Source organism: Ambystoma mexicanum, chromosome 13 (assembly GCF_040938575.1).
Source record: "Ambystoma mexicanum isolate Mex_15411 chromosome 13, UKY_AmexF1_1, whole genome shotgun sequence".
NCBI lineage: Eukaryota > Metazoa > Chordata > Amphibia > Caudata > Ambystomatidae > Ambystoma > Ambystoma mexicanum.
This window is the reverse complement of record NC_090938.1, coordinates 27239544-27264949: the sequence shown is the minus strand read 5'-3', so window position 1 is coordinate 27264949 and position 25406 is coordinate 27239544. Positions and strand designations below refer to the sequence as shown.

Below are 25406 nucleotides of genomic sequence, written 5' to 3'. Positions count from 1 at the left end.
TCAGACCTCCACCACAAAACACCCAAACTGCAGGCACTCTACCAATTCTCCACAACACCCAACACGCACATGAAACATCTTCATACAACTACACACAAAACATCACAAAATGACAATCAACTAAAACCATACCAGCACACAGCAACCGGTTTTCTCAAGCTGAAGCTACCAACAGCACATCAAAGCTCTCTTGCGCCGGTCCCTCTCAGGCCTACTATTTAACTAACTACCCTAACCCCCTTCCCTTTCAGATCTGCCTGAGCACCTGGAGACCTTAAAATATGGTAGCAGTTTGCACTGTAAGTCACAATAACATAACGGTTCTATGTCCCTTTATTGACAGCTTTTTTAAAAATAATTTATAACACCAAAATTACTTCGAAAAAAACTCTGCAAATTTGTATTTTTTATTTTTGGGGGGTCCCCTTTCTCCATATTCTAACTCCTACCGCAACCTCTCCCCACCCATTTTAACCCCTTTACCCCTACATATTTCAATTCATTTTTCATAGTAATTTTGGCATTTAAATCCGTCAGCAAAACAACAAGATATGTAACACAAAATAATAAATGTATGAATGACCCATCATCCAGAAAGATGTAAATACTAAGCATTCCGAGAGACATAGGTCAGCTTTCACACTCTGTTTATTAAGAAGATAAGATAAAATGGCGAAACAGAACCGACACACCAAAGCATTATGTCAGCAAAAGTAAGGCTTTGGGTCTTCAATGTGTTCATCGTCTTGGAAAAAGCGCAGACTTTAAAGCAGCAGAATGTTCTCACGTGCTCCTCAAGCTGAAAGGAAAGAAGAGAGGGTTACATCACACAGATCACACCGGCAGTGTAGCTCCTGAAGAAGGCCACTTTGCACAATCACACAGGAAATGAACCAACAAGTACATAGAGAAGGGCCTAAAATCCACACCACAGATCACACAGAAGTAGAAGCAAGTAGCAGAGCTCAGTGGGTAAATGTGCCTTATGCAGGCATGAGGGTTCAGCTGCATATGTTTCATCAGAGGCTGCGTCCAAATCTTGATCAAAAGACTTGCCGTTTACAGAGCTTTCAACCCCTTGTGGGGTTCGATGCTGCAGTAAAGCAATACATTCCAGCTCTTGGTTATTAGAGTGCTGCATCTGGGGCGCTGTGGACACATTTTGTCAATTAGAGGGGGTGCAATAACCAAAGATCCCCTGCTTGACTCGTGCCATGCCCTTGCCATCCATGCTGGCTAGCCCAGTGCCTTTTCCCAGTAGAGAAGCGGGCACTTTCCTGAGCATTGACCCTTCTGGTACACCTGTTCTTCCCCTCAGTCTCCCTGCTCTGCTCACCCTCACCTCGTGGCCCTCCATTACGAGGGTAGCGGGCATCCAGTAAAAATCAAGTGCCGATAGTGCTGAAACTGGTACTCTTGCCACCCGGGAACCTTGGGATGCACATTATACAGGATGCCAATGTACGAAAGCCCATGGGCCGGAAACTCTTTGTGGGAAATCAATGATCCCGGGGAGCAACACCAGGGCGTCGGTGCTTTATTAACCACGCAACGCCATCTTGTCCATGTTACATGCATAGATAAAAGACACAGGAGCGTCATTTGTGTTGAGTTTCCAAACTCTTTTCCATGGACAAGGATCTTGGGACCAGCATTAACCTTCTTCAGGGAAACAGCAAGAAACAAGCCTTTAAAAAAATGCTTCCTTACCCCGGCTAACTACTGGGGGTCTTTTCGTTACCCTTTGGTGCCCCCAGCTAGCACCAGCCCTCTTGGGTGGAGGACTGCTAGTGCAAAATAGTGTCAGATCAAAGTAGTTAGGACTCAAACCAAGGGGCCCTTTCTAGGAACCTCATCAAATTGAAACTTTCTTTCCAAAATTCGAGCTTCTCTTTCAAAAGAGTGTTTGGAAACCAGGCATAGGAGGCCGCAGATGAGTGAGATGTCTGTAATAACAGTGGGATTTATTTGAATGCTACAGAGACTAAGTAACCAACCTATTCTAAGGTAGACCCAATGGTGGGCCTTGGGGTGTAGTAACATGAGCTCTTAGTGCTAAGAGATGAGGCAGTGTGTGCAGTGTGTGCAGTGTGTGCAATATCTAATGCAGTCATTCAGGAGACAATGGCCTAGTCCACTCAACGAGCTCCCAGTCAGTATAACCAGAGTCTTCAGAGCGACAGCAACAAAGCAAATGGCATGAAGGGAATCCCAGGTGCCGCCTTGCATACTTACAGCAGTACAGGCGGTTGATCTTGGTGATGTCCGTGCTGGTGAACTGGCGGGATGTACCAATAGCAACGTTGGGATCCGGCTTGGGGACAATGGTGGCGCGTCCATTGCTTGAGAAGGCGGTCCTGTAGGGAAGCACAGAAAGGAGAGATGTGAAGCATTTAGCAAGTACACTGCGCCGAGAGGCCATTGTGAGAAAACTGTGCAAGCGCTCGGCTACTAAGAGGGACGCTGGAGAGAGAGAACTCACTCACTCACTCACTCACTCACTCACTCACTCACTCACTCACTCACTCACTACTGCACTTAAGAGCACAGGGAAAAGCTTCCTGAATCCTATGACTTGAGAACACCTCCATATTCTAGTGGAGTCCCACCACCCTTGGGTCCTTCCTCCCACGGTGGGACTGGTTGTCTAACTCCAGGCTTTGAGGGCGGGTTCCAGGTCAGATTTTCAGGACACCCTTCATTAATATTCATGAGATAAATTTGCATACAATGAATCTAAATGTATGCAATGTTTTCTCCTGAATATTCATGAGGGATTTCCTGAAGACCCGTCAGGTTTCCAGCCCTCGAGGCCTGGAGTTGGACAACCCTGCCTGGAGTTAGCACATGTTGGCCACTGGACCAGACTCTACGGAAGGAGGTGAGCCTCGCACAGTTCAATCCAATCCATAGATGGTTTCAAACTCTAAACAACACAAATGGACATGCTGATAGGACTAATTCACAGCCAAGAGCAACACATACCTTTTGTCCATCACATTTATCACAGAAAATGCTGTAGTCGGTTTTTTTTTCTCATTAGAAAAATGCAGAGAACCAAAGGTGTGGAATAATTAATGATACTATTATTTTTAATTCCCATTTTTCAGCATCATACAAGGTCCCAACTGCAGAGTTCTACGGATGAAGTAAATTCCCAGCGGCACTTTAACATGTATTCATATTGAAACAGCACACCGGAAATAACACACACACACACCCTTCCATCTTTACTACAGGGATACATCTCGGTGGCGATGATCTCACGCGTGTAGACGAGGAAGCACATACATGGAACGCTCATCCCAGGACCAGTTTCGCAAGAAACCGTTAATGGTTTTGCCTCAATGAAGACAAGACGGAAGTGATGATTGTGGGTCCACCGTCTGCAGCCTCACTCTGGACACCGGCCTTCTGGCTGGCATCTCTTGGGCTGCTGCAGGTTCCTGTTTCCATGGTTAGGGATATGGGCTTCAAAATGTCTTCTTCACTGTCTACTGAGGCGCAAGTAAGTGCTGTCTCTCAGAAGATACATTTTAAACTTAAGGTTCTTCATAACGTGTTTCCATTTCTCCCCATGCACTTTCGTCTTCCGGTTGTGGCTACTATTATTTCTGGAACCTTGGATTATTGCAATTCTTTGTATCTGGCTCAAACAGCTTATTTGGTTAACGGCCTGCAAATTTTGCAGAACGCGGCGGCCAGAGTTGCAACGGGTTCTGGTTTCCGTTTGTCTATTGCTCCAATTCTTAAATCGTTGCACTGGCTTCCTGTTGCCAAACGTACTGAATTCAGAACACTTTGCATAGTTCTGCATAGTCCCATTGCTTTTTATAGCAATGGGACGGATTTTCTAAAAGCAAAATTTCGCCCTTATGTCCCCACCAGTTTTTTAGATCTGAGACTGATTCTCTAATTGCGATTGCACGCTTTTCACTATTGCGCATTGCTAGCCGAGCCTTTTACGTGGCAGCTGCCCAGCTATGGAATGGGCTGTCCCGCAACTTCGTGCTACTGAGAATCATTTCACATTTTGGTGACTTTTGAAAACGTGTCTCTTCTAGGGTTTTTTTCCTTTTTCTTTTTCCTGACCTGTTTTGTTTAGCGCCAAGGTGCCCTTGTGGTGAATATTTGCACTATACAAATTGGTATAACATAACATCTGCCATTCACTGATACAAAAATGCCCCAAACCTCAGTAGCGAAAAAGCATCGCACATTGTGATTATCAATACTTGCCTTGCGTAGTGCATGATTGATGCATAGTCATAGCGGGTGCCCAGGTTGTTGCTGCTCACCTTCCGAAAATTATGTTCCATGCCTAAAATGATACAGCTTGTTATTAGGAGAAGTTATCAATCATTGTTTCCAATGTTATTATGTCTCGGTCACAGTAATTTACCATTGCTTTTAACTATACATTGCAGTTCTAGCAGTTTATCTGAAGGGATGAGCAGTCCTCGATGAATCACGTATACATAACTTTAAAGATCAGTCTTTACAGCGATTTATACGGAAATCTCTACATTGTTGGCCATTGTGGGTTGGGCAATATATGTCTGGACTAGTGTCCGATTTGTGATATTAAATTACAGTGGTAGTAAAATTGTGATGTGCAAATATATAATACTTTTTATTGATTAATAAATAGCAATAGCATAATCTATGCTATTAAACCTAATTGGTGTCAGGAATGGGATGTGCAATACAGTCCTCCACAAGAGTTAGAAGTGCAATACTAAAAACAGGTCTAGCCACTTTGGCATGTATTAGACAAGACTTCTCCTTGGTGACGCTGCTAATATCTGTAATGTTTAACTAAATTGGTGCTACCAAGTGCTGAGTGTGCTGAGAGAATGCTGCTTAGACTTGAAAACCCAACTTCGGATTTCTTAAACCCATCCTGGAATTTATACATAAGCATCCATTCTAGATTTTAAAAAAACATGTCAAAGACACAAGTCCATTCCTGGATCTTATCACTAGTGCAGCAAAGCAAAGACACACCTGAATTGCCCACTGGCCTGAACTGAAGAAAATCCATCCCTTGCCCCAAGAGCCAGATCTTGCCTAGAATTTCAACGCTTCGCCTCGTGTGTAGAACGCTCAACATGTATTGTCTGTCCATTGCACACACAGGCCACCTGCGTTAGTTATCTCATTGGGTCACTTACATATATAAGTAGGTTTCTGAAGAGTTAGAAGTATATTCACGGTACCCCCCAAAACAACCAATACGCTATATATCCCCTTAAATTCAGGAAATACCTCCGGCTTACTGAGTGTCCCTGCAAGCACTCAACAGAAGTGTCTCCACTATCTGCCCTTTACCACTTATAGAACTTTACATCGGCATTCACCCCGTCTGATGTCTTAATCTTATGTGTTCAACTTACAAAAGTGTTTTTGTCCCTCATTGCCAACCAGTACTAGCAGATGCGCATCACCCGCCACTGCGCCAACCTTTTTTTGAATTAAACAGACAGCAAGTCATTTTATTTATTTATTTAACATTTGTTTGGCGCTTATACAGTAGAATGTGTTTCCAGGCGCCACAAGACTAAGGGGCGAGGGGAACAGAAGAGGATATACAACAATAAACAGTTCTACTAGGCCTTGTGACATTCGTATCGTGCAAGTGCAACAAACAGGAAATGTAGAGGGGGAGGCGAAAGGTAAGGTAAAGGTGGAGGATGCAGGAGGTAGGGGGCCCCAGGAGCTGGCTAAGTGCTATGCGGAGCCCGGAGGGCAAGTGGGGCGGGGGACAGGATAAGGGTCAATTAGTGTGAGGAAGAGGGTGGACCAGACTCAGTAGTCTAGTCAGGGAAGGGTGCCCGTGTGCAAGTGCTACTAAGGAGGTGCTGAGGCAGACTGGTCAAGGGGGCGGCCTTGCCCCTGTATGACTCCGAAGGGACCAGGTAGCCAGTTGCAGCAATAGGGGGTCTTAGCAAGCAAGCAAGAGAGGGAAGGAGGAGGAGAAGAGGAAGGTCTTGAGAAGCTTCTTGAATGTAAGGAGCTCTGGCTCAAGTCTGAGAGGGGTGAGAGGCCATATCCTGCCGAGTAAAGAGATCTACCCGCACTCTCTGCTTGGAGAAACATCAGACCTGCAAAGAGTTAGAGTTGGAGGACTGAAAGACTTTAGCCGGGTGGTATCTAGGGAGAGAAAGATGGATGTAGCGCGGTACCCAGAAATTCTTGCGGATGATGCAGAGGGTCTTGAATTTGATCCTTACGGCCACCAGGAGCCAGTGGAGAGATTTTAGGGCGGGAGAGATGGGGTCCCTGGGCTTGAGGCCAAGGATAAGTCTTGCAGTCCTGTTCTGGATTAGTTGTAGTGGGCGGAGGGAGGAAAGAGGCAGATTGAGCAAGAGGCTGTTGCATTAGTCCAGCCTGGAGAGAACCAGAGCTCTGGGGATGGTGAGGAAAGGGAGAATGCCTCTGAGTAGGTAAAGCTGAAAGTGATCCTTCTTGGGAAGGCCAGTGAGATGTGGGAAGGAGAGAGAGAAGTCGAAGATGACATCCACGTTTTTTGCTTCACAAGAGGGTGAGGGAAGGGAGCCCAAGAAGAGCGGCCAGAGAGTAGGGGGAGGGAGTTCCAACGAGAAGGATCTCAGTCTTACTGGCATTAAGACAGAGATCGTTAGCAGCACACCATGCCTGAATAGCGGTAACACATTCGGGAGTCAAAGAGGAGAGAAGGCTGCAAGCCTTACCAGGTGTCACATTCTGGAGCAAGATGTCAACAAAGCTGTCGCGATCACTACGGTTCTGTTCGTGGTGGAATCCCAGGGCATGGAGGAGCTCATGCTGCGCCGTGCCCAGGTAGACGCATCCGTTCCGCTGCAAGGAAACAACCTGGCGGCCCCCAGTTCGTCCAATGTAGGACCAGCATCTGAAAAGAGGAGGGATTAGTACTCACATGGGCACATTTGCTGACTGTCATTGGGTGCGCTGATATCCGTAGGGCTCAAAGACCTTCCCACGAGGAAGTGTCTCAACCCTTGAGGATTGACATATTTCTGAACCTCTACCTGCATGAACCATCTTGAAGAGTATGATGGCTTGAAGGATTTGCGATGATAAAGGCGTTCCTCACCAATGACAATTATCACAAAGAGAGGGCCCACCTAGAAAGGAGCACCCAAACCTTCAGCTGCAGATATGCAACAATTAGAGGACTTCAGTGATCCTTCTGGGAGGACTAGGTAAACACAGGCTTTGAAACACTCAATGCAGTGGTCAAGAACAGTGCTAGGGGCCAGCGTTGAGTACTACGACACTGAATGGAGTTACAGCAGGGGTTTTATTGCCCTACCCCACTGAAATTGTTCCTTCTCTGGAATACAATGTCTGAATCCTTAGGACACAGCACAAGAGGAATTTCTCTGGAGGTTGAAATGTAATATCTGGCTATCGTGTAAATCCACACAGCCTCGGAGAACCGTGTGTACGTAAACAAGGAATGTGGGTACAGCCCGGTAGCACCAACCTGGGGCCCTTTATCAGCAGACCTAGAGGCTTAATAAGGGCACAGCTGAGGCTGCCCTCAGGCAGGACCACCTTCTGTGTTTATAATCCAGGACATCAAGAAGCCCACAGAGAAGCAAACCAACCCTCCTCCCAACGCCCCCATGCTTCATAGGTGTCAATCGGGCCCTTGACTTTCCTATGGAGATCCCATGTGATATTCTCTCTGACACAGCACTCAGTGTCACAGAATAACAGCAAAAGATGCCTATCACAGACCATGCCATCAAAATCTCACCACGGCCATGCCATGAAAAGCCCACCACAGACCGTGCCATGAAAAGCCCACCACAGACTCTGCCATGAGAAGCCCTCCACAGACTATGCCATGAAACTCCCACCACCGACTGTGCCAAGAAACACCCACCACAGTCTGTGCCTTGAAACGCCCACCACAGACTGTGGCATGAAAAGCCCCCCTCAGGCTGTGCCATGAAAAGCCCATCACAGACTGTGCCATGAAATGCCCACCACAGACTGTGCCATGAAATGCCCACCACAGACTGTGCCATGAAATTCCCACCACAGTCTGTGCCATGAAACGCCCACCACAGTCTGTGCCATGAAATGCCCAACCCAGACCATGCCATGAAAGGCATACTGCAGACTGTGCCATGACATTCCCAGAGGCCAGGCAATGAAAGGTCTATCAGAGAGTGCCACATTAAATGTCCATCAGAGACTGTCCCATGAAATTCCCCTCAGAGACTGTCCCATGCAATGTCCATCAGAAAGAGTGCCACACAATCTCCAGACTGTGCGGGGAAATCCCCAGCACTGTGCCATGACATACCTAACAGAGACAGTGCCATCAAATTCCCACACCTGTGCAATGAAATGCCAATCCAATTGTCCCCTGATATGCCCACCAGGCCGTGCCATGATATACCCAACAGTGCCCACAGAGATAGGGTGTCCAGATGTCCTGGTTTTTCCAGGACTGTCCCGGTATTTGCCCCTCCGTCACGGTGTCCCGAGGCTTTTTTAAGTTTTAAAACCCTGGGAATAGAAGGTCTGGGGGAGACCAGGGTCGCCAAGTACACAGGTGCTCTAGGGCCCAGCCCCCACCCCTGGAAAGGCCAATTGCATAAAAGTCATCATACATTACAATGGGACTTTTTTTCTTACTGCCGGCCTCTCAAATCCCACCAGGGAAACTGTAAGTCAACCCCCTGGTGGACACTGTCCCAGTTTTTTTGCCAAACACTATTGAAAAATCTGAGATCGAGCGGGTTACCGCTCTCCCCAATCACTTTTCATCCCACTTACCAAACCTGGTCCCTTCCTCCAGGTCATCTTTCCTCCAATCAGCGTTCTGTGCCTCCAACATGCACAGAGACTGACCACTGACACAGAAGTAGGACAAAAGTTTCATCAGCACCCTGTTTGTGTTTTAGTCCTTCTTTGCTGTTTATCACAGCGGAAATTGTAGTCCTACTTCTATGTCAGTGGGCTGTCATGGTTTTTTTGTTTGAAAATATGGTCCCCCGACTGTCACAGACACCCTTACTGACCCATTCTGTGGCTCGATGAAGAGATAGTCGCGCTCGTTGGTTCGAGATCTGAAGGAAATGCAGGTGCTTTGCGAGAAGGACTGGATGGCGGACATGATGACGGAACGCTCGCTTGAGGCTAAGGAGGGGAAATAGAAGAGGAAGGAGTTGCATGCTTTCATTCGACACAAACATACTATGATCTGGCAAGGTTTAAAGTAGCTTAAACAAGATTAAATCAGGGAAGCACTTGACATAGGATCCTGGTTTGAAAATAAGGTGCAAAACGATGGCAAGAAACAACGTGAACAGGAACTGGATTTGGGAATTTTCCAAGAGGTCAGCTGGCCCTAAAACACAATCAGAACAGTGCACGAGCTACCCAAAAAATATAATTATAATATAAAAAAGACCACTTAATACATTTTTAGCTGCTTAAATAAATGCAGACTAATTTGACCCAAAAGGGTCAGCTGAAGGGAACTCTACTTCAGCCATACTACTCTTTTTGCTACTTCAAGTGATAAGGTAAATTGGCTCTATAATGAGACAGGTGGTGGTGGACTGTGAGTGCGATAGAGGGAGTGGCAGATGCAGAAGACTGCTGCGCTGAAGAGTGCAGGTGGGAAGCACCCCTAACTATTTGGCGGGAGGGCTTCTCTGTGTTCAGGGGAGGAAGGGCGCCGTGGAGGATATCCATGAGACATGCCTCAGCTGGGAGCCCTGCGATAGATGCGGTGTAGGTGCTGATGGAGTAGAGCTTGATGGGAGTCTGTGATTCCGATGCTAGGCCTTGTGGGCTGTCGGATGGGGAAGGAGTGTGGTGTAAACATCAGAGATTTTAGCAGTGAGGGTGTTAGTGAGTGGGGAAGGAGGGAAGGGAACGTTCCTCATAAGCAGTGCTGGGGCTGTTCATTGGTTCAGGGGTTGTAGTCCGGTTTGAAGAACATGGAAAAGACACAAGCGGTTAAGCAAAGCTACGTGAGTTGTGGTCTGTAGGTGGGATATAGAGTAGACCACCTCCTTGGTCAGCTCAGGAACGGTGGTTATAGCAATTAGTTGAAGAGCCATGTTTTGAGCTGTTCCTTGAAAGTCTGGTGGTGCCCTTCAAAGTTCCTTAGGTAGTGAGTTCCAGAATGTGGGGGCCAATTCTGTGATGCAGAATTGCAGCTTTGAAGTGTCATAACTGACGCAACATAGCTGCCACAGCTTTGCTGACTCAAACATGTCCTGTGCAGTGGCACGTCATGCCTGACTGTAACATGGCCACCATCGTGACTTCAATACTAAAATCATACATCCAAATATTTTACATTGATAGCGAACATTTGAGACTGCTAGGAAGGAGCTTTTAAGACGAAAAGATGGAGTGTTGAATGTGCCTGTTCAATTGCATTGTGGTGATATTTTATGAGAGAGAAAGTAAACAATCTATGAAAAACAGCAGTAGTTTTGGCCAAAAAATTGTGAATCTCCTTCGTCAACAGGTAAAGTTGTCTACATGCTAGTACAGGGTTAGCGCTGTAACAAGGCCATGCCGTAAGTATCCAATGGCGGACAGGGGACTTTCTGGCATGGGCAACATATGGAGAGATACAATTTTAAATAAGAAGTTCAGGCAGTTTGGGAGGTGGGCGGCTGGGGCCATCAATACACGGCTTAGTCGTTCAGCTGCAGCACCACTGCAGGGTCACACTAAACTCCCCTAAAGTAGGATATGCGATGGCACTGAGCAGAGGTGGGCAAGCCTCCAGGGAGAGAAACTCGCCTGTAACTGACTCTGCAGAGCCTGTCTGACATACGACTGACTCTGCCCCAGTCCACCAGACCATTGGAGATGCCTACTTGTGGGAACAGAGTAGCCTATCTCTGGTGTAATGGACCACCAGGAATTTTAATCCCACGTAGTGGACCGCCACCTCTTTATGGAAAAAACAAAGTTTTATTGTAAAATGCCAAACTTAATGGTTGCCCCCAGTGCTGATGAGACCCATGACATGAAGTTGGTGATGGCACTTACTGTAACTGGACGAGATCTGATATGGTACCAGCACTTGGCCGTTGGTGGCACGTGGCCAGCGGCATTGGCCAGAAGCACACTGGTCGGCATTTCTGAGGGGATCCACAGCGATATCACCGAACTCGAGGGACGGCTGCCCAATGGGGGATTCGCCTATGAAATGGGGAAGAGAGAACAAGGAGTTAAAAAGCTGATCATGTGTGCCTCCAAAATGCAGTCTCTACTGGTACCCCATCTCTATCGTTACCCCGCCACCAGTTCCAGGTCACTAACAAAATGCTTTGTTCTCCTGCTTCTGACCCCTCTACAATCACTTCTCTTCTCGATCACCCTACTCTACTTTCTGCGTTCACTACACTCAAGTTCTCTAGCTCTATTATCCGCTAGTTCCATTCAGATTCTCCTGGATCTATCTGCGGTCTTTGACACTGTCGACCACCCTACTCTACTTTCTGTGTTCACTGCACTCGGTTCTCTAGCTCTATTATCCGCTGGTTCCGTTCTCATTCTCCTGGATCTATCTCCGGCCTTTGACACTGTCGACCACCCTACTCTATTGTCTGCGTTCTCTGCACGCGGGATCACTAGCTCTATTATCCACTGGTTCCATTCTTATCTTTCTAGTCATGCAGCCTGTGACACTGCTGTCGACCATCCTACTTTCTGCGTTCACTGCGCTCGGGTTCTCTAGCTCTATTATCCGCTGGTTCCATTCGGATTCTCCTGGATCTATCTGTGGTCTTTGACACTGTCGACCGCCCTACTCTACTTTCTGAGTTCACTGCACTCAGGTTCCCTAGCTCTATTATCCGCTGGTTCCATACTCATCCTCCTGGATCTATTTGTGGCCTTTGACACTGTCGACCTCCCTACTCTACTTTCTGCGTTCGCTACACTTAGGTTCTCTAGCTCTCTTATCCACTGGTTCTGTTCTCATTCTCCTGGATCTATCTGCGGCCTTTGACACTGTCGACCACCCTACTCTACTTTGTGCGTTCACTTCACTCGGGTTCTCTAGCTCTTTTATCCGCTGGTTCCATTCTCATTCTCCTGGATCTATCTGCGGCTTTTGACACTGTTGACCACCCTACTCTCTGCGTTCACTGCACTCGGGTTAACTAGCTGTATTTTCCGCTGTTCCATTCTCATTCTCCTGGATCTATCTCCGGTCTTTGACACTGTCGCCCACCCAACTTTACTTTCTGCGTTCACTCCACTCGGATTAGCTAGCTCTATTATCTTCTGGTTCCATTCTCATTCTCCTGCATCTATTTGCGTCCTTTGACATGTCGACCACCCTATTCTCTGCGTTCACTGCACTCCGGTTCGCTAGCTGTATTTTCCAATGTTCCATTCTCATTCTCCTGGATCTGTCTGAGGTCTTTGACACTGTTGAGCACTCTAATCTACTTTCTGCGTTCTATGCACTTGGGTTCTCTAGCTCTATTATCCGCTGGTTCCGTTCTCATTCTCCTGGATCTATCTGTGGCCTTTGACACTGTCGATCACCCCACTCTACTTTCTGCGTTCTCTACACTCGGGTTCTCTAGCTCTATTATCCACTGGTTCCATTCGGATTCTCCGGGATCTATCTGCGGTCTTTGACACTGTCAACCTCCCTAATCTACTTTGTGCGTTCACTGCACTCGGGTTCTCTAGCTCTATTATCCACTGGTTCCATTCTTATCTTTCTAATCACCCTTTTTCTGTGTTCTGGGCCGGCTGCACCTCTTCTGCACAACCTCTCTGCTACGGGATCCCACAAGGCTCAGTACTTGGCCCCTAGCACGTCTCTATATATACTCTCCCGTTGGTCTCTATCATTGAATCTTTCAACTTTCCTTGCACATTTATGCCAATGACTCTCAAATCGTTTTCGCCATTTCTCTGTTTTCTGGCCCATTCTCATCATGGCTCTCTGCCATAAAGGATTGGATGCACTTCCATTTTCTTCATCTTAACCCTTCGAAAATGTAGATTGTGTACTTTGCACCAACTTCTCCTTCTCCCCTCTTCTCTTCTTTCTCCATCTGTTCTCCCCTTTTCATGATCGAGGCGTCAGTTATGATTCTTCTCTTTCCTTCTCCGCTCATATTTTCCTAACTGTTCGCACCGTCGCTCCTTTCTCTTTAACTTTCGGGAAATCCGCCCTTACCTGTCCTTTCACACTGCTAACTTCTTATTACCGCCTCTATCTTTTCCCGCCGAGATTGCTGCTCTGCTCTCCTCATTGGACTACCATTCTCCCATATCACCCCCTCTGTTCTGTATTTAACTCTGCTATCATCTTCTGCTCTCACTTTCTCCTCTCTCGTCCCTTATTCCCTCCGTTCTATATCTCTACTTCCTTGAGACTCTCGTCTTCTTTTCCACTTCCTCTGAATCATTTTAAGTCTTACCAGGGTCCTGCTTCCCTTATTTCCCCTCACTCCGCCTCACGTTCTCTTCGTTAACAGCCTCTCATCCCCTCGTCGCGGCTCCTGAGACATCTTGTGCTGCTTCTGGCTTCTGGTCAATCTCTCTTCTGGCTCCAGCATTGCAGAATGTCCCTCCTCATGGTCTTACCAGGGACTTGCTTCTCATATTCCTCCCTACTCTCTCTTATGTTCTCTTTGTTCCTAGCCTCCCCTCGTCACAGCTCCTGAGCCTCCTTGTGCTGCTTCTGGCTTCTGGTCAGCCTCTCTGCTGGCTCCAGCATTCTGGAATGCCCCTCCTCATGTGTTAGCAGGTTCTTGTTTACCTTATTTCTCCCTACACTCTCTCACGTTCTCTTCGTTACCAGCATCTTATCCCCTCCTCGCTCTTCCTGAGCCTCCTTGTGCTGCTTCTGGCTTCTGGTCACTCTCTCTGCTGGCTCCAGCATCTTGGAATGCCCCTCTCCTGATATTCCTGCCTCTCCCTTTCTTCACATCTTTTACTCTTGATTAAAGACTTATCTTCTGGCACCTCTTTATCCCCTTTAATGTCTGCTTATTTACCTCGGTTTGATATTCATATTCAATTTCATTTTTTTTGTACTGTCTTTTGCCATGTGATATGTACAGCACTTTTACGAAAGTGCTTAATAAATTGCAATAAAATACAAATACAATTTGGACAGCAGTGCTAGGCCTTGAATTCTGGCCAACTACACGTGAAGAAATGCGCCCACACGATCCCCAAACTAATTCTGCAACCAAATCTTGCACCCACACCACCACTGCACAGTGGTGCATGTCATGGTGAGGGGCGCACTCTGGTTCCCAGTTCAATCAGCCGCCCAAAGTCCAGATGGTGTTCTCCTTCGAGTGCTTCAGCGCCTCTCTCACTCATCAGGGAGGCAGTTTGTTCAGGTGTTGCTGTTTAGTACAAGATCGTGGCCTCAGGGAATTCTGGTAGCTGTAGTCCATGAAGGCAGCCAAGTACCAACTCTCCCTCCCATTGCGCAATGGTCTTTCTTCTGGAAACAGCTGCCTCAGATGCTGCCATAGGAGCCGTGTTAAAAAAGATACAAGACAATGGCAGAGAACACGCTTTGGCCTATTTTTCAAAGACCTTATCGCCCGCTGAGTGCAATTACTCGGAATTGGAGAAAGAGCTGCTCGCCATGAAACTGGCCTGTAAAGAGTGGAGACACTTGTTACTTGGCACTCCTCATCCCACTGAGATCAGGACAGACCATCGAAACCGGATGTCCTTACAAAGCCTTGACTGCCAGAACAGATGGCAAGCACGGTGGGTGCACTTCTTTTCCCATTATTTGTTTGTGATTACCTAGCTTCCTTGAATAAAGAACGTGATCGCTGACCTTCTGTCCAGAAACAGACACCTAGAAGCGGAAGGACCATTTCGGGGTAAGATGTTTCCTACCACCATCTTCATACACAAAATCGATACTTGGATACAGCAGTAACAGGCAGTCCCCTTGATCCTAAACTACGTCCACAACTCACGTCTAAACACGGTCTATACTACTTCAAAACAAAGATATATGTACCTACACCAGAATTCCACTAAAAGGTTATGAAATTGGGACAAAACTCATTTATGCATGGACACCATGGACAGAGAGTCACTATGGAGCTCATAAAGAGGTAGTTTTGGTGGCCCTCTCTTATCAGTGACATTACCACCTACGTTAATGAATGTTTGGTTTGTGCTCAGAATAAGACATCACGCCGTCTTCCAGCAGGTCACCTCTATTCCCACACATTGCCTTCTCGACCATGGCAGAAGATTTCAACAGACTTTATAGGAGAGCTACTGGAATTCTGTGGATGTACGGTCATTATGGTGACTGTGGTTTATTTCACAAAACTAGCACATTTCTCCTCTCTGAGAAAGATACCAACTGCAGAAGAAATGAGCGCTGTGTTCCTCAGGGACATCTTTCACTTGAATAGGTTACCGGAGTCCATAACTTCTGACCATGAAGTGCAGCATACCTCTAGGTTCTGGGGGGCATTGTGTAGGTACCTTGGTATCTCTAGAGCCATGTCATCAGGATACCATCCTGAGACAAATGGTCAGGCCGAGCGCCTTAACCAAACCCTGGAGCAATACCTCAAATGTTTGACTAACTACTGTCAGGACAACTGGGCAACTCTGTTACCTTTAGCTGAGTTCTCCTATAACAACATGGTACACTCAGCTATGGCAAAGAGTCCTTTCTTTTGTTCCTATGGATTTCATCCCATCTGGATCCCGGATCTACCCGCTGTGGTCACTTCAGTGCCATCTGTAGAGGAAAACTTAAGGAACTTACGGGATGTTCAGCAAAAGACCTGTCAAGCCTTGCAAGACGCTCAAGCCACATACATGACCTATGCTGATTGTAGAAGGAGACAATCCGAGAACTATCAAAATGGCGACCTGGTATGGTTATTCTCAAAATACCTCCCACTCAGACTAAGACCTGGCAAGTTCCCCCCTAAACATGTCGGACCGTTTCCAGTGATGAAAACCATCAATCCGGTGGCTTATAAACTCTGTTTGCCAACCACTTGGCAACGTTTACATCCTGTGTTCCACACCGCTTTGTTGAAACTGTTTATTGGGCAAGACAAGAAAGATGTAATTCCCCCAGTGAAGGACCAGGAGGGTGAATACAAGGTCAATAAGGTCTGCGACTCCAGGTACCATCAGGGTGTACTTCAGTATCTGGTACATTGGAAAGGTTATTCTGCAGCTGAAATATTGAGGGAATCCCCCTCCAACATACAATCCTCCTCCAAAATACGTGCCCCTCGTCTGATTCAAGAATTCCACCAACGTCACCCCTGGAAGCCAGGTGTATTTTCACACAGGAGGGGCATAATGTAACATCTCTGTTACGCTTACGGCAGACATGGAGGTTGCTAAACCGTGTGTCGCTATGGAAACGCTGGAGGAGCTTTCCCCATTCCAACATGGCCAGCATTCACGTACCCGCAACATTGGAGTCATTACGTTTGCGTCAGTACCGGAAGAATGCAGTTCTGGCAATATAGACACAGCAGAACAGGTAGGCTGCGCGTTGCAACTGCTTTCCATTGATGCTGTTTGCTAGTGTGTGTGTTTTTCCCTTGCACGGCTCGCCGCGCGCTTCTGTTCTATTTGACTTCCTTTCTCTGATTCTTGCTTTCCTGCTTGCCGTGCCTCCAGATTCTCGCGGCATTCTACATTCTGTGCCTCTCCCTGTGCTATTCTGGATTCTTGTAACTGGCGCCTTCTGTGGTTCCCCCCTGTCTGAGTTTCCTGCCTTGCTCTCTTAATTCTTCATATACAGTTGGTTCTTTTCTCTGCATATCCGCTGTTACCTGCAACAGCTCTCATATTTTTTCCGTATCTGCTGCACAGTTTCAAGGAGAGCTGCTACTGCTACTGTGATCTTCAACAACTACAGTGACCTGGGCACCATAACATTCCAGTCAGGTTTTCCCCCAGGAGGGTTTTTTTCCTTGAGACCGAGCTCACCGAGTGGGCTCCGTGCCTCCCAGATTACTATACTTGGTTGGCACGGTGGCGGCATGGAGTTAAAGGCCTTACCTCTTTGCACCTAAGGACAACAAACCAAAGAAGGTGGGACCTGACAGTGACAGAGAGAGAGAGAGAGAGAGAGAGAGAGAGAGAGAGAGGGAGCACACCGAGCAGACAGAGAGCGAGAGAGGTCACAGGGCAGAAAGACAGAGAGAGAGAGAGAGAGAGAGAGAGAGAGAGCACAGAGAATAGAAAGACAGCAAGAGAGAGAGAGAGAGGAGGAGAGAGAGAGCACACAGAGCAGAAAGACAGAGAGATCAGACAGAGCACAGAGAGAGAACGAGCACACAGATCAGAAAGAGAGAGGGAGAGCACAGCGCAGAGAGAGCACACAGATCAGAAAGAGAGAACGAGAGCACAGCGCATAGAGAGAGCACAGAGAGCAGGAAGACAGAGAGAGAGAGAGAGAGAGAGAGTACACAGAGACGAAAGAGAAAGAGGGAGAGAGGGATCCCACAGAGCAGAAAGACAGAATTAGAGAGAGGGAGATAGAGAGCACACAGACCAGAGAGAGAGAAAGAGAGAGAGAGAGAGAGAGAGAGAGAGACAGAGAGAGAGAGAGAGAGAGAGAAGTGGAGAGCGAGAGGGAGGGAGAGTGCACACAGAGCAGAAAGACAGAAAGAAACAGAAAGAGAGAGAGAGAGAGCACACAGCATTGAGAGAGAGAAGATAAAGAGAGCACACAGCAGAAAAAGAGAGAGCACAAAGAGCGGAAATACAGTGAGAGATAGGGAGAGAGAGAGCACACACAGAGCAGAAAGGCTGAAAGAGACGGGGGAGAGAGAGCACACAGCACAGATAGAGGGAGAGAGAGCACAGGGCAGAATGACAGACACAGAGAAAGAGAGCACACAGGGCAGAAAGAAAGAGAGAGAGAGCACACTGAGCAGAAAGACGAGGAGAGAGAGAGCACACAGAGCAGAAAGACAGAGAGAGGGAGAGGAGGAGAGAGAGCACACAGAACAGTAAGAGAGAGTGAGAGCATAGTGCAGAGAGCGAGTGAGAGAACACAGAGCAGAAAGACAGCTAGAGAGAGATCACACAGACCATAGAGAGTGTGTGAAAGAGAGAGCACATAGAGCAGAAAGAGAGAGAGAGTGATGGAGAGAGGGAGTGAGAGGGATAGAGGATGGGCAGGGAGAGAGCACAAAGAGCGATAAAACAGGGAGAGAGAGCACACAGAGTAGAAAGACACAGAGAGAGAGAGGGAGAGAGTGGTGGAGAGAGGGATAGGGGAGAGAGGGAGAGTGGTGGAGAGAGTTAGAGAGAGATAGAGGAAAGAGAGCGAGAGAGCACACAGAGCAGGAAGACAGAGAGGGAGAGGGAGAGCACACACAGAGCAGAAAGGCAGAAAGATAGGGGGAGACAGAGCACACAGCACAGAGAGGGGAGAGAGAGAGAGCACGGTGCAGAAATAAAGCGAGAGAGCAGAAAGACAAAGTGAGAGAGACACAGAGCAGAAAGACAGAGAGAGAGAAAGAGAGAGAAAGAGAGAGAGAGAGAGAGAGAAAGAGAGAGAGCACACAGAGCAGAAAGACATAGAGAGAGCACACAGATCAGAAAGACAGAGAGAGAGGGAGAGAGGGGAGCACACGGAGCAGAAAGACATAGAGAGAGAGGGAGAGAGGGGAGCACACGGAGCAGAAAGATAAAGAGAGGGAGAGAGAGAAAAAACAGAGTGCACAGAAAACCGGGTGTAGAGGAGGAGATGTACATGTCACTCATGGAGCCCGTCCCCTCACCTCTGTCATATTGGAAGAGCAGCAAGAAAGCACTGTGCATGACACCTGGTATCGTCCCAATACTGCATTGACGATATGAATGACGTTATGCACTCAGACAACTGTTTCGAATGTACCCTCAAACTGACGTGGTAGAAGGAAGTATGCAGACAACACCAGATGTAGAAGAGTTATAAGTAAAGTCTGACAGGTGTAAAGTGACGTCATAAAGAGAAGACATAATGACGCACTGTAACGATATACAAACACTCAAAGAATGAAGATGTAACTGAAGCAACAAAGTAAACGAACATAAAAATGTGAAGAAATCATGTGTAATAAGAAGACACTGGAGAAGAGATGCAGTAGATGTGTATACGCAGAAACGCAAGGTAGATGAGAAATATAGAAGCATGCTGCAGTAGAAAATATAACACGGGTAAAGCAGCCATTTTGAAAAGATAGGCGTCGGTTTCGTGTAATAGCAAGCTGAAAACCCCACGGAGAGAGACCGAGGCAGAAGAGCTGACAGGTACTGGAATACAAATTCCTGCAAGAACAATGAATATTTGTTTGGCTAAGGATCAAGGATGCCACAGTCAGAACCAACTGCAAAGAACAAAAGGAGTGAAAGAGGATAAGCCATGTACGCAGGACATATTTCTCTTAGATTAAGCAAAGGAGTAAACATATGTGAGAGCCAAGTGTTGGACAATTAAAAGTGAAGAAGAGCATGTGCAAGACAGAGCAACCAAGTCCCCAGAGGCCAAAGAGAGTAATAGCACCCAGTATAACTGAATCAAGTAGCACTAAATAGGAGGACAGAATGGAGAGATCATGGTCTGCTCACACGTGGTGCAAGAACAGAAAACCAGGCCTATTCATAATGCTTGAAACGAAGATAGCAGTGTACCCTCACTCGCTTAAGAGTCCCGGAGAAGAGAACAGTCAGCAAGGTCAACTCCAAAGAAGAGGCCTTGCCTTAGGGCCTAACTGATGAGTGATGGTAGGCTAGTGGGCCAAGTGGGCAGTTGTCAGACGTTGTTCCCTGCACCTTGGTTTCGTTTTGCTTACGTTCTGCTAACGAGCTGAACGTCCAAGGTTGGAAGAAGATGCCAGCCGCTAAGCATGCCTATCAGGTGAAGGGCAACCAGTGATGTTTCTAATGATAGCTATTTATGTTCCCTTAACCTATCGCTCCGCTCAGTAGGTTTTTACTACTTGCCACGTAGGATGGCCTCATAGCTGATGCATATTGCGGTATAAAGCCTCTGTATAATGGGAATGTATTTTTAGAGTGAGTAATCTGCGACTTGTTATGCTGGCCGGATTTCCCTGCTTTATTGAGCTGATAATAAAGTAGTATTTTGCCATATTCTGTGAGTCTGTCCGGTTATTTGGGCCTGTAATTAGTGTTATGGTAGCCCCGCCCAGGTGCTACTACACACAGGTTTCACATACACTCTGAGTGCAAGAGACCGAGAACAACAAAAAGCAGAGAGAGACTGAAGAGAAAAGCAGGGCAGTCGCTTTCAGCTAAAGAAGTCACCCCGTCCCTCGCCGTCACTTTGGCCCCCAGTCTAACCGGTACAACGTCCTTTCATTGCGGGTTGTTTTTTCGATGGTTTTTTTACCGTGATTTTTTTAATGAAATAAGCCATCCCATTTTTAGGGGGGAGGGTAGAAAATGATATATATGGGGTGTGGGTGTTCAGGAATACATAAAAAATTAAAGGGAATGGGGGGTTTGGGTCCCCCCAAAAATAAAAAAATGTCAATGGGTTTTTTCATTAAAAAATCTTAGGTAAAAACCAGTGCGAAAAAACATCCCAGGATGAAATGACATGTAGCAGTCTAACCAACCCCCAGAAGTCACCCCAGCACCAGGCAATCACTGTGGCACCGCAGGCAATTACTTTGCCCCCACAGCAGTCACCCAGACACCGGGCAATGGCTTGAGTCCCAGAACTCACCGCCCCCCAGTCCCCATCCCCCACACCTCTCCCCCCACCTCCACAGCTCCACTCCCCCGCCCCCCACTGCAGTCACTGTTGTCTGCAGGCAGTCACTATGGCCAAAACACTCCTCCAAAACCCCAAAAGTAACCATAGCCCATTGGCAGTCACCACAGCCCCAAGCAATCCCTATATGCCGGCAGTCACCCCAACACCAGGTACCCCTCATCTCGACTTACCAGAAGCTTCGTTGACCTTCAGGATCTGAGCTGAGGGTTCGGGGTCTTCCTCCCCAGAGCCGAGGTCAGCCTGCTCGTCGGGCCCTCCTCCTATCAAAACAGGATCTGATCATGTGACTTAGACATTAAGAAGTGAAACAGTGACCCCGCCCCCGGCCCCACCCCCGCTTAGCGCACCCAGGTCTAGCTGGAATACTTACCAAGGTGATGCTGGGTCTCCGAGGGTCCCGCCAGCCATCCCTGCGCCTGAAAAAGAGGAGAGGGCGCAGCTGAAAGAACAGGCAAGGCAGTAAAGTTGGGCTTGTTTTTGGGGTGCTGCCCTTTCCCTGCATGCAGCTGGGTAGACACACACATGGCATCTGCAGAAAACCTTTTTCAGAACCGTTCTGAAAGATGCCAACAAATGCAGAACAGTTTCTCGCTTCAAGAGTAAATGCTTTCTGCAGAACTGGCAACACTGCGCCAGGTTATAAGCACTTGAGTGTTAGCTACAAAATTAAAAGATTAGCGGGGGATGTTTAAAGTAAAATAAAAAATACAACTGGATAGCAGCTGTAGAGTGGCTTACAGTTAGCGAGGGACCAGAAATGACATCACAGGAAGTGACATCACAGGCAGAAATGGTTACTTGCTTGTAAACATACCTTTTCATAAATTGAATAGTGCCTCAGACTGGGAAATTCCAAACTTTTAAAATAAACATGTACAAAAAACACTTGATTAACACTTGTTTTGCCTATAAATTGCGAGCCCTTCCCTAGATCCCAGGCACTGCCAGGGATGCCCGCCACTACCCGATCAGTCTGGGGCAGGTAAGTTCCATCCCAGAGGCTTTCCTTCAGATTCACCAGTTGCTTCCTGGAGCCCAGGCACTGCCCGGGATGCCCACCGCTACCCGATCAAAGTTCCATCCCACAGACTTTCCTTCAGATTCACCAGTTGCTTCCTGGAGCCCAGGCACTGCCAGGGATGCCCGCCACTACCCAATCAGTCTGGGGCAGGTAAGTTCCATCCCACAGGCTTTCCTTCAGATTCACCAGTTGCTTCCTGGAGCCCAGGCACTGCCAGGGATGCCCGCCACTACCCAATCACGCTTAGGCAGGTAAGTTCCATCCGACAGGCTTTCCTTCAGATTCACCAGTTGCTTCCTAGAGCCCGGGCACTGCCAGGGATGCCCGCCACTACCCGATCAGTCTGGCGCAGGTAGGTTCCATCCCACAGGCTTTCCTTCAGATTCACCAGTTGCTTCCTAGAGCCCAGGCACTGCCACGGAAGCTGGCCCCTACCGGTTCAGTCGTGGGCATGTAAGTTCCATCCCACAGGCTTTCCTTCAGATTCACCGGTTGCTTCCTGGAGCCCAGGCACTGCCAGGGAAGCCGGCCACTACCCGATCACTCTGGGGCAGATAAGTTCCATCCCACAGGATTTCCTTCAGATTCACCAGTTGCTTCCTAGAGCCCAGGCACTGCCAGGGAAGCCCGCCACTACCCGATCAGTCTTGGGCAGGTAAGTTCCATCCCACAGGCTTTCCTTCAGATTCACCAGTTGCTTCCTAGAGCCCAGGCACTGCCAGGGATGCCCGCCACTACCCGATCACTCTTGGGCAGGTAAGTTCCATCCCACAGGCTTTCCTTCAGATTCACCAGTTGCTTCCTGGAGCCCAGGCACTGCCAGGGAAGCTGGCCACTACCCGGTCAGTCTTGGGCAGGTAAGTTCCATCCCACAGGATTTCCTTCAGATGCACCGGTTGCCAGGCGTGTGTGGGCAATGCACACCTGTGGGGTTGTGTGCACAATAACATATTGATTTGTTTCCCAGCAAGTTCTGTGAAAGCGCTATCGTATCACTGCCCTTCCATTCACAATCCAGTCTCATTCTGCATCAAATTTGTCCGTATAAAAACAAGCATTGGCAACGCAAAAGGTTGCGGCTGTTGTGTAGGCATGGGAAATGCATTTGCCATGCGCTGCCGTAGTGGTATTAACTGGCCATCAATGGTAGTAGATGCAACATGGTGCGAGTACCTGGCATATAACAGCACTGCCCAGCAAAGGCCTGATACTTATACACGAGCCAAAACTGTTTTCAAAGGACAAGCAGAGTGGTCAGAAATTCAGTGGTCGAAGGCAGACTGTCTCCAGAGCTCTGGTTCTCTCCAGGCTGGACTACTGCAACAGCCTCTTTCTAAATCTGCCTGTCTCTCTTCTCCGCCCTCTGCAACTCATCCAGAACAGGACTGCAAGACTTGTCCTTGGCCTCAAGCCCAGGGATCGTATCTCTCCAGCACTGAAATCTCTCCATTGGCTCCCAGTGCCGGCAGGGATTAAGTTCAAGACCATCTGCATTGTCCATAAGGCCTTCTGGGACTGGGACCGCAATACCTCCAACTCTCTCTTCGGAAATATCTTCCTACTCGAGCTCTTCGCTCCGCCACCTCCAACTCCCTCAGGGTTAGTCGCTTTTCCAAGCAACGAGTTGTGGATAGAGCTCTGTCTTCGCCAGGCGCCTCCCTCTGGAACACACAGCCCGCGGGCATCGAGGTGCTGTTACAGGAATAGGTTTTTGGTTGCGTAATTGTTTTTTTGTCTTAGTTGCATATTTATAACACACTTAAATACCCGGAGGTTGCTAAGCGCGGACCCGGGGATCGAACCTGTGTTGCTTTTTTGGTTTTGCTTCCAAGGCGCACACGTCGCCACTGAGCTATCCTCCCAGTACAAAATACATGTCATTTTTGAAAACAAAAACAGTCCCAAATTGCAGTTGTGGAAGCATGGATATGCATATTAAAAAAAGATCAGGTTCTTAACGATAAAATATTTTAGTGCTCAAGCGAATGGACACCGAATGCAAAATAAGGTTGCGTGCTCTGCTACCATAAAGCAATTTATTGGCAACAAGGAAATATGTAAACGTGCAGTTTGGGGCACAATAGTTATTAAAAATCACATAACTTGCAAAACGATAAGCTGAAGAACTTCTGAAGATGATCAATGCATGATGGTGTCTGTGAGGAGAGGGTGTGTGTGAGGCGAGGGTGTGTGTTAGGAAAGGCTGTATGTGAGGAGAGGGTGTCTGTGAGGAGAGGGGGTGTGTGAGGAGAGGGTGTGTGTTAGGAGAGGCTGTGGGTGAGGAGAGGGTGTCTGTGAGGAGAGGGGGTGTGTGAGGGGAGGGTGTCTGTGAGGATAGGGTGTGCGTGAGGAGAGGGTATCTGTGAGGAGGGTGTGGTGTGAGGAGAGGGTGTCTGTGAGGAGAGGGTGTGGTGTGAGGAGAGGGTGTCTGTGAGGATAGGGTGTGCATGAGGAGAGGGTATCTGTGAGGAGGGTGTGGTGTGAGGAGAGGGTATCTGTGAGGAGAGGGTGTGGTGTGAGGAGAGGGTGTCTGTGAGGATAGGGTGTGCGTGAGGAGAGGATATCTGTGAGGAGAGGGTGTGCGTGAGGAGAGGGTATCTGTGAGGAGGGTGTGGTGTGAGGAGAGGGTGTCTGTGTGGAGAGCGGGTGTGTGAGGAGAGGGTGTGTGTTAGGAGAGAGGGTGTGCGTGAGGAGAGGGTATCTGTGAGGAGGGTGTGGTGTGAGGAGAGGGTGTCTGTGAGGAGAGGGGGTGACGTGTGAGGAGAGGGTGTGTGTGAGGAGAGGGTGTGTGTGAGGAGAGGGTGTGTGCAAGGAGAGGGTGTGTGCGAGGAGAGGGTGTGTGCGAGGAGAGGTTGTGTGTGAGAAGGGGGTGTGTGCCAGGAGAGGGTGTGTGTTAGGAGAGGGTGTCTGTGAGGAGGGTGTGTGCATGAGGAGAGGGTATCTTTGAGGAGGGTGTGGTGTGAGGAGAGGGTGTCTGTGAGGAGAGGGTATCTGTGAGGAGGGTGTGGTGTGAGGAGAGGGTGTCTGTGAGGAGAGGGTATCTGTGAGGAGGGTGTGGTGTGAGGAGAGGGTGTCTGTGAGGAGAGGGGGTGATGGGTGAGGAGAGGATGTAGGTGAGGAGAGGGTGTGTCTGAGGAGAGGGTGTGTGTGAGAAGGGTGTGTGTGCCAGGAGAGGGTGTGTGTTAGGAGAGGGTGTCTGTGAGGAGGGTGTGGTGTGAGGAGAGGGTGTCTGTGAGGAGGGTGTGTGCATGAGGAGAGGTTATCTGTGGGGAGGGTGTGGTGTGATGAGAGGGTGTCTGTGAGGATAGGGTGTGGTGTGAGGAGAGGGTGCCTGAGAGAATAGGGTGTGCGTGAGGAGAGGGTATCTGTGAGGAGGGTGTGGTGTGAGGAGAGGGGGTGTGTGAGGAGAGGGTGTGTGTTAGGAGAGGCTGTGGGTGAGGAGAGGGTGTCTGTGAGGAGAGGGGGGGTGTGAGGAGAGGGTGCCTGAGAGAATAGGGTGTGCGTGAGGAGAGGGTATCTGTGAGGAGGGTGTGGTGTGAGGAGATGGTGTCTGTGAGGAGAGGGTGTGGTGTGAGGAGAGGGTGTCTGTGAGGATAGAGTGTG

General features: G+C 48.3%; 1 protein-coding gene across 2 annotated transcripts in view; it reads right to left on the bottom strand.

The window, feature by feature from the left end:
- Positions 1-630: 630 nt before the first annotated feature.
- Positions 631-25406, bottom strand: part of LOC138520771 (hatching enzyme 1.2-like) — a 39444-nt gene continuing 14668 nt past the window's right edge. Inside the window, exons 2-9 of one of the 2 annotated variants that reach the window (XM_069633063.1) lie at positions 21153-21198; positions 20953-21057; positions 11041-11193; positions 9042-9159; positions 6714-6892; positions 4240-4321; positions 2236-2357; positions 631-799 (exon numbers count right to left, since the gene is read on the bottom strand). In XM_069633063.1, the coding sequence (XP_069489164.1) occupies positions 795-799; positions 2236-2357; positions 4240-4321; positions 6714-6892; positions 9042-9159; positions 11041-11193; positions 20953-21057; positions 21153-21198 (810 nt within the window). In that variant the 3' untranslated portion in view covers positions 631-794. The remainder of the gene's footprint in view (positions 800-2235; positions 2358-4239; positions 4322-6713; positions 6893-9041; positions 9160-11040; positions 11194-20952; positions 21058-21152; positions 21199-25406) is intronic. The other variant, XM_069633064.1, reaches the window with a different exon arrangement.